The sequence below is a fragment of the Haemorhous mexicanus genome, chromosome 25, assembly GCF_027477595.1.
Source record: "Haemorhous mexicanus isolate bHaeMex1 chromosome 25, bHaeMex1.pri, whole genome shotgun sequence".
NCBI lineage: Eukaryota > Metazoa > Chordata > Aves > Passeriformes > Fringillidae > Haemorhous > Haemorhous mexicanus.
This window is the reverse complement of record NC_082365.1, coordinates 5,044,249-5,052,704: the sequence shown is the minus strand read 5'-3', so window position 1 is coordinate 5,052,704 and position 8,456 is coordinate 5,044,249. Positions and strand designations below refer to the sequence as shown.

Below are 8,456 nucleotides of genomic sequence, written 5' to 3'. Positions count from 1 at the left end.
AACCCGAGCGGTTCCGATCGGACCGGAGCGGTTCCGATCGGACCTGAGAGGTTCTGCCCGGACCCGAGCGGTGCACATGGGACCCAGCAGTGCCGGCCGGTGCCGCTCGGTGCCTTCCCGGTGCTGGCCCGGCCCGGGCCCCGCGGGGCCTGGCCGCTCGCCAATGCTTTCTCATAAACCACATGCTGCCGCGGCGCTATAAAGGGGAGCGCGGCCGCGGCGGCGGCTCAGCCCGGCCCCGCTCGGCCCCGCCGCTGCCGCCGTCTCGCCCGCTCCTCCCGGCCCTGGTCCCACGGCAGCCCCCATGCCCCGCCTCGGAGCCAAGGTACGGCGGCCCCTCCCGCTACCCGCGGCCGCGGAGACCCCCTCAACCCGGCGCCCGCTGCCACCTGTGCGGGTCCCCGCCGGACAGGCGGCCCCGGGTGTCCCCTGCCCCCGTGGTGGGTCTCCTCCTCCGGGGGTCCCGGCTCCCGGCGGGGGATGCTCCAGCTCCGCCTCGGTTGGTGGTGGGCAGCCCCGGACCCGCGGGGTGAAGCCGCGGCTCCAGCCCCGCTTCCCGGTTCCCGATTCCCGGTTCCCGCCTCCAGTCCGGTCACGATTCCCAGACCCGGCGTGGGGAGGCCCCGGCTTCAGCCCCGGCCGGTCCCCGGCCCCAGCCCCGTCCCCGGCGGGGGGATGCTGCAGCCCCGACTCCATTCCCGGACCTGCGCGATGAGGCTCTAACCCTCAGCCCGGCTCCAGCCCCGTCCCGGTCCCCGGCTCCAGCCCCGTCCCGGCTCCAGCCCCGTTCCCGGCTCCAGCCCCGTCCCCAGCCCGTTCCCGGCGGGGTGAGGCTCCGTTCAGCCGTGGCCACATCTCGGCGGTGGCCCGGGCGGCATCTTGGAGTTTCACAAGAGGGGAGGATTCCTGGATATCACCCAAGGGAAATTCCCCCCCACCCATCACCCAGGCACCCTCTCCCTGCCGGTGCCCCGGGAGGTGGGGGTGCACACCCACCCGAGGGTCCCCTCCACCCCTCCTCGGAAGTCTTGGCGCTGGGACAAGCCCCATTTCTCACCGGGGTCCCGCCACGGATCAGGGCCTCCCCGCTTCTTTGCAGGGGGATTGGGAGGGAAATTTGGGACGAGGCCAAAGCTGCTGCATGGAAAGAGCCCGGCGGGTGCAGCTGGTGGGGTCTGGAGGGTGGGAAGAGGATTTTTGGGGATGGGTGGGTCAGTGTGTCAGATGGGCTCTGGAGAGCCAGGGCGGAGGAGGAGATTTGCAGGAGAGACGGAGAAATGGTGCGGGAGAGGGGAGAGGGGCTGGATCGGGAATGTGGAGGTGGCCAAGAACCACATCCAGGCTTGTGTCACTGGGCCTTGGGAAATTCCCTGCTGACCTGGAGCTCCTAAAAATAGCAGGATGGGGATAGGCACGGGGTTGGAGGACCACAGTGGGATTATCCTGCTGGACCGTGGCCAAGTCCCGGCTACCACAGAGGTGGTCAAGCTGCGGGGTGGTGGAGAGGGGACGGGGGCTTGGCGTGTGTGTGTGTGATCCCTGCTTCAAACTCTTCCCGTGTCGTGCTCAGGTGTGCCTGCTCCGCTGCTCCCTGCTGCCGTGCCTCCTTCTCCTCCTGCTCCGCATCCATGAGACGGAGCAGAACAGCTACTGCCAGCAGATCATCACGGAGGGGCACCTGGCCGAGCTGGAGGAGCTGGTGAGTGCTCTGCCGGGGCTGTGCCGTGGGACGGGGGCTCATTTGGGGCCAGACGGGCACAAAGCAGCTCTTTTTTAGTGCTGAAATAAGGAAATGGGGCGATCTTAAGCTCCCCTAGTGAAGTGATGGTACCCAGGAGCTGAGCATCCCTGGGCGCAAGGGACAAATGGGCACCGGGGGGTGACAGATGTCGTGCCTTTATCAAGGGTGGCCATGGAAAAGTGACGCCAGGAGGAACGAGAGAAGACGGAAGCAGGAGCGAGGCCGGGAAGGGGACAGGAGTGAGGCTGGATGGGTGCAGGGGGGCGGGGGAAGCAGTGGAGGGGCCGGCGCTGCGGGCTGCGGTGCTTTCTGGGCGGCTGCGCAGGGGTTAAGCAGAGGAATCCGGCTGCATTCCTGAGTCCAGCTGCTTGCCTGGAAGCTGGGCTGGCAACGGGGCTGTGGGTGGGTGGCAGGCAGCGAGGGGGGCCCGGCCGGGCGATGGAGCCGATCGGGCAGGGCGATGGGGCCGTCATCCCGCGTAGCCCGTGGGCAGCTCTGGGGTGCTGGCAGCCGCCCTGCAGCGCGGCCAGCCCTGGCCCCATGGGATACAGCTGCCGGGGCCCTATCTCTCTCTCCGTGGCCCTTGGCTCACCTCCGAGCGGGGAATCACGCGGATGTTCAGGGGAGAAGCGGGAATCGGGGGCACGCAGGGATTTGCAGGGTTGTCGCAGATTAAATTGTGCCTGCAGCAAGAGGGGTGTGCGGGCGAGAGACGGGAACGGCGCCTCCGAGTCCGCGAGAGCTGCTGCGCTCCGAGCTCGGTGTAACCGCCGTGTCCGGGCTCGCTTCACCTCTTCCTCTTTAACCACCGAGCTGCGGGGCCAGGAGCCGCTCTGGGCGAGCTCGGCTTCCTCTGCCCGAGCCCTCTCTGCACAACACATCCTCGGAGCCTTTGCTCTCCGCCCAGGGATTAAAATTGGGTCCGCGGCTGTGGGAGAAAGGGGACGGAGCAGGTTTGAATGGAAGATGTGGTTTTCCTGCTGGGGATTGCAGCCGTCTCCTCGCCGACCGAGGAGCTGGCCCTCGCTCCAGCGCCTGCAGGATAATGGAGCAATTGTTTCCGGGACGGCATCCCAGGCTAGGAGGATTGCCGGCCGGCAATTCTGCCAGCCCGCGCGCCCCCAGCCTGGGATGGCAGCCCGGAGGGAGAGCGTTTGGTTCGGATGGGTTTTCCTCCCGTTGGAAAGGGTCGTGGCACGGGCGGTCGGCAGCGCTGCGTGTGGGACCCCGGCGCTGTGTGATCCCGGAGAATGTGTGACCCTGGTGTCACGGCCACCTCCTGCACCGCAGGATGCTCTTTTGCAGCCTGGATTTAGAGGAGAGAGTGGTGCGGGAGAGACCCGAGGAGAATTAAAAAGGGCTGGGCTCTGCTGTGGTGCTGGCAGGAAGAGGAGGAGGAGGAGGAGGAAGAGAGGCGGGGTGGGAGCAGGCAGGGAAAGGCTGGAGAAGGTCTGTGAATTGGGGAGTGCAACATCCTGATGGGAGCAGGAATCCTGATCTCACTCCTGCTACTGCATCAACCTTAGGGATGTGCCTGTGTGAGGAGGAGGAGTGTGGGATGGGTTGAAGCAGGAATGGGAGCAAAGTCCTGCTAGCCCTGTGGATTTGGGGGGCTCAGGCACCCTATGCCCAGAGCATGGCATATCTGGGGCAGCTCAGCCCCTGCACTGTCCCTGGGGATGTGGGGTGACATCCTGCTTTGTCCTTCCAGGCTGACACCCAAATGCAGCACCCGGGCAGGGTCTCCTTCAAGTTCATTGACAAGATGCAGTTGGTGAGTGGTTTCTTGCTGGGGACAGTAGGGGACAGGCAGCAGGGCTGGCTGGGCATGGTAGGAGGTTCCCAGATCCCCAGTCTCCCCTCTCATCTCCCTTTGCAGGAGACAGCCCAAGAGGCACCCATCCTGCTAGGCCAGGTGGCTGCCAAGTCCCACTTTGGGAACCCTGTGGGATTGTAGAAAGGCATTTGGTGCCTCTGTGCCTCTGTTTCCCCCAGGCAGAGTGGGATGCCAATCTGGTAACTGCTGTCACTTTTTGTCACTGTGTCCTTGCAGAATGACTCCGTCTGCTATGTGAAAGCTGCCTTTCCCCTGATGGGCAAGATCCTGGAGAGAATAGAATTCAAGGAGAACTCAAGCAATGCCCAGAAGATGAAGACGGTGCGCAAGATGTACAAGCGCATCGATGACAGTGTGGACCCCTGCATCAGGGAGGAGGATGATGAGGAGAGAATGGTACAGTGACCCCAGCCCGCTGGGGCTTTGCGCCTGGGTCCTCATCCTGGGGTGAAATGGGGTGTCCAGAGCATCTTGGGGAGAAATGGGACGTGCAGAGTGTGCTGGGGTGAAATGGGATGTCCAGAGCATTCTGGGGTGAAGTGGGGTATGGAGACTGTGCTGGGGTGCAATGGGGTGTCCAGAACATGCTGGGGTGAAATGGGATGTGCAGAGTGTCCTGGGGTGAAATGGGGTGTCCAGAGCATCTTGGTGTGAAATGGGGTGTCCAGAGCTTGCTGGAGTGAAATGGGAGGTGCAGAGCATCTTGGGGTGAAATGAGATGTGCAGAGCATCCTGGGGTGAAGTGGGGTGTCCAGAGCATGCTAAGGTAGGTGTGTGGGCAGGGCTGTGGAGCAGAACAGAGCCGGGGTGTGCATGGAGCCATGAGGAGCCAGCAGGTCCTGCCTTGGGAGCACTGTGGTATCTGTGGGGGTGACACTGGGCGGTCATGGAGCTGGTGCTGAGTCTGGTGCTTCCTCCAGCTCTCACAGATGTGCTTCAAGGAGTTCACCACGTCCCCCTACGAGATGCTGGTGCTGGTGAAGGATTTCTTCCAGGACATCAAGCGTCTGCTGCAGGAGCAGGAGACTTTTGAGAAGGATTGCAGCCGAGTCTACCGCAGGGTGTGCCCGGGACCCAAGAAGGCTGGATCCTCACCAGGTGAGATGCCAAGGCTTGGCCTCTGCCCAGTAAACCTGTGCCAGTCTGGGGAGCTTGGGCTCGCCTGCATGGAGCACCTTAAGAGTCGTGTGTCTGTGGGTGTGGCACATCTCCACCTTGGCCTCTTTCCTGTGTCAGTGAGCTCTGCATCAGTGTCAGGGGGGAAGGGGCTGGCTGCCATTTGAAGGTGAGGGGGACCAAGAAGGCATCAGGCTCTGTCTCAAAGTCCTGATGCCAGATGGAGGATAACACGGAGAAATGGAGGGACTGCTGTGCCACCAACACGCTGCATGACCTTGGCTGTGTCACTTCAGCTGCCTCGTGCCTCAGTTTCCCCTGGCCAAGCCTTTGGGGCGAGTGTTGCTGCCGGGCTGGAGGAGCCCTGTGTTGCCGTCCGCGCTTCCGCGAGCGCCCGTGCTGTGTTTGCATGGAGGAGATGTCCCACTGTCACCCCCGTGCTGGAGCTGTGCCCTGTCCTTGTGCCGTGGGGACCTTAAACGTGGCTCTCTGGCTCCTGCAAGTTGTGAATAACCCACTGCCATCAGCTCAGGGGACCCGGTGACTCGGGTTTGCTTCATCCCACCTGCTGCTTGTCACCCTCAGGCTGCCCTGCCTGCTCCTGCCTGTTCCCTGCCTCTCCCTGGCTCTCCCATTTTTTGAGGGGCTGTTTGACCCGCTTGCCCGGGGCTGTGGGGAGGGACGGGGACAGTACCCCCGACCTCAGATCTGCTGCCTGTGCCCCTCTTGGAGGCTGGTGACCCCACGGCTGTCTCTTCTCTCTCCTTCTTTCAGGTGTGGGGACAGATCCTGACTGCAATTGCCTGTCCCCTGCCCTCCCTTCTGCCACCCAGCCCTCCCTCTCTGCTGCCACTGGCAGGGACATGGCACCCGCTAGCACCCGGGTCCCTTCCAGCCTCCTCCATGCCACCCTCGCTGACTTAGAGGCCCCATCTCAGCCCCCCAGTAGCACGGACGGGGGCTCAGGGACCGAGGAGGTCCTGGCTGCCGGGCTAGGTGACACAGCGCTGGCGTTGGCCCCCGGGATGAAGCAGACAGCTCCAGGCAGCAGTGCCGAAGCCCTCCAGGATCCAGCCGGGATGCTGAGCCTGGCACTGGGTGACATCCCCGTCCTTCGCGGGGATGGAGAGCTGGTGGAGTGGCGGACCGGCCACCTGCCGCAAGATCCAGGCCAGCAGTGGGGAGGCTCCATCCTCCCGGACCAGCCCGGCGGGCTCAGGACCACCCCTCCGACAGCATCGCCCAGCGCTGGCTCCACGGGCGGCGCAGCCAGGATCCGTCCCGCGGCCGAGCCCGTCACACAGCTCCGCTTCTCCAGGATGGCCCCGGAGCTGCGAGCCCCGGGCAGCCCCAGGGACAGGGCCAGGGCGTGGGGCTGGGGGCTCAGCCGGCTGCGGGGCCCCGAGGACGGCGGCGGGGCCGGGCCCAGCTTTGACTCTGGCTTTGTTCTGGGCGCAGAGCAGCGCAGGAAGGAGCCGCCCGCCAGGGAGGGCCGCCAGGAGCCCCTCATCTACATTACGGTGGCCAGTGTGGTGGCCGTCCTGCTGGCCACGGGAGGGCTGCTCTTCTACAAGTATAAATCCAGGGTAAGACCCCACCTCGTCTCCTCCCGGGACACCATGATTCTCTCCTGCCTCAGTTTCCCCATTTGTCTCTTGGCCAGTGTGGGTTGAGCCCCATTTTCCCCATAATTTTGAGACTGGGGGACAATTAACTGGTGGTGCTGAGAGTGGTGGGAGAATGTTATTTGGGAGATTTGCCACCCTGCCGCTGCAGCCTCCTCCCCTTCCCCCGGGCTTATTTCCCTCCCTCCACACAGGTCCTGGAGCGGCCGCTGGAGGATGGAGGCTGTGACCCCGAGGAGCCAGAGAGGAGGTGGGTGTGACACCATCCTGAGTGAGAGGGCTTTGGGGACCCCCACCCTGGGTGACTCTGCTCTAACCCCCCATCTTTCTGTCACAGGGCGCTGCAGGAAGCAAGGGAATGTTCAGAGCTGGAGACTCAGGATCTCTGAGGTGATCAGGGGCTGGGTGGGACCTTGAAGGGCTCCAGTCCGAGCTGTGAGGACAATATTGTGTCCCCATTGGTGCTGACCTTGGCCATGGGCAGGGAAATTCTGGGTGGGAAGACACAGACAGGAGCAGGTCTGCGCCCCGGCGCTGCCAGCATGTGGTTTCGCAGCTCGTTAATCCATTACAGGCACTTTCTTAATATACATAGTATTTTTTTTCCTGTGGTTTTCGTGTGTTTCTCCCCACACTGCCCTCCCTGGCAGAGCCCCAGCTCCTGCTCATCTCTCTCCTCCTTTTCCCAGGGCCCCAGGCAGGATGTGAAGCTGCTCGGGGGACGGATGCGGACGGAAGGAGGGTTGGCACGCGCCGGCCTCGCCGCGATCCCACCGTGATGCTGACACTCCCTCTTCCCTTGCCCCGTGCCGGTGGCCAGAGACTGCAAAAAATTGCCTGGCAGGGACAAAAGGATGGAGGGATGTGCCCTGAGTGGGACCCCTGGGCACTGGGAAGCGAAGGGCTGGAGCCACGCCTGCGGGCTGGTGTGACACCGCCGTGCTGAGCAGGACCATGGAGGTGCTGGATGTGGGTGATGGAAGCTGATCCCACTTGGACACGGCCAGAGCTGGATGAAGATGGAAGGGATTGGCTCCCCAAATCCTCTGGCTCTTCTCCCATCCCAGCAGAGTGGGTTTGGAGCAGCACCCATGGCCCCCTTCACCCTGCCTTTCCTGAGGCTTCAACTGGAGCATCCTGAATTCTGGGGGGCCAGTCCTGAGACCCCCAGCCCTGACTTGCAACTCAAACCCTCACACTGTGAATATTTAAAGCCCACCCGTGCCCATGTCCCTGCACAGGGCTGGGTTTGGGGTGACCCTTGGCACCATCCCAGTCCCTCCCCACCCTCCTGTTTTTAGGGCTTATTTTTTATTTTTTAGTAGAGCGGATGAAAGTCTTTATCCTGCACAAGTGTTCTGGGGGGGCCGTGTGCCCCTCACAGGGTCCTCACCACGAGCTGGCCTCGCTGGGATCCCATTTCTTTGGTGACTGCGCTTTGGAGAAGGGAATGGGGCTGGGAAAGATTGGATCCACGTGGGTATAAGAGCTGGAACTGCCCCAGCTGGGCACCCTGGGGCTTCTTGGCACAGCCCCACTCCCAGGCTTTGGGAAGAGCCTGGTTTGGGACACACCAGCCCTGGAGATGCCCCAAAATCCAATGGCTCCCTCCAGCCCCGGATGAAGCGTGGCCCCCTCTGCTCTGGGAGTTTCAAGCATTATTTTTATATGAAGGATGAAAATATGGACAGACCCAACTGTTTTTAAAGAAAGCATCACTATTAATTTGGGGGTTTATCTATCTATCTATATATATATATATGTGTGTGTGTGTGTATTTATGACTGGCAGAAGGAGGGGGTTCCTGGGCGAGGGACTGGTGTAAATCAGGATAAAAGCCCTGATGCAGCAGGGAGTCTGGGGCCAAACTCCTGGTGGTGTAAGTCACCAGTTTACACTGTGGAGGAGCTGCTCCTAGGGGAGAAAACTTGCCTTTACCCATGCTGGATTTATTTTGCCTTTTTTGTTGTTGTTGTTGTTGTTGTTTGGTTGGGGCTTTTTGTTGGTTTTGGGATGGGTTTTTTTTTATACAATGAAATCCTGAAATATTTTATACAAAGGCATTTAAAAATCTATTTAAAGAAAATAATGGAAAACAACTTGTATATTTAATATTATTAATAAACAGAGAGGTGTA

The 8,456-nt window shown here is 61.8% G+C and overlaps 1 protein-coding gene across 3 annotated transcripts; it reads left to right on the top strand.

Moving 5' to 3' along the window:
- The first annotated feature begins 215 nt into the window (after positions 1 to 215).
- On the top strand, positions 216 to 8,456 carry CSF1 (colony stimulating factor 1). 3 transcript variants are annotated; one of them, XM_059867650.1, is made up of 9 exons: positions 216 to 325; positions 1,571 to 1,699; positions 3,453 to 3,515; positions 3,795 to 3,974; positions 4,499 to 4,676; positions 6,153 to 6,280; positions 6,514 to 6,569; positions 6,657 to 6,709; positions 7,009 to 8,456. In XM_059867650.1, the coding sequence occupies exons 1-8, from the start codon at positions 305 to 307 to the stop codon at positions 6,706 to 6,708; spliced, it is 807 nt and encodes a 268-aa protein (XP_059723633.1). In that variant the 5' UTR covers positions 216 to 304; the 3' UTR covers position 6,709; positions 7,009 to 8,456. The 3 variants fall into 3 exon arrangements, with proteins under 3 accessions (XP_059723633.1, XP_059723631.1, XP_059723632.1); XM_059867648.1 differs by having other exon boundaries at positions 5,469 to 6,280; XM_059867649.1 differs by lacking the exons at positions 216 to 325; positions 1,571 to 1,699 and adding an exon at positions 1,745 to 1,980 and having other exon boundaries at positions 5,469 to 6,280.

Excerpts from the sequence above, each read along its gene's own strand:
- CSF1 (XM_059867648.1), top strand. The coding sequence starts at position 305 with ATGCCCCGCCTCGGAGCCAAG. Across the intron at positions 3,975-4,498 it reads AGGATGATGAGGAGAGAATG|CTCTCACAGATGTGCTTCAA; the intron begins GTACAGTGACCC and ends TGCTTCCTCCAG. Across the intron at positions 6,570-6,656 it reads CCCGAGGAGCCAGAGAGGAG|GGCGCTGCAGGAAGCAAGGG; the intron begins GTGGGTGTGACA and ends TTTCTGTCACAG.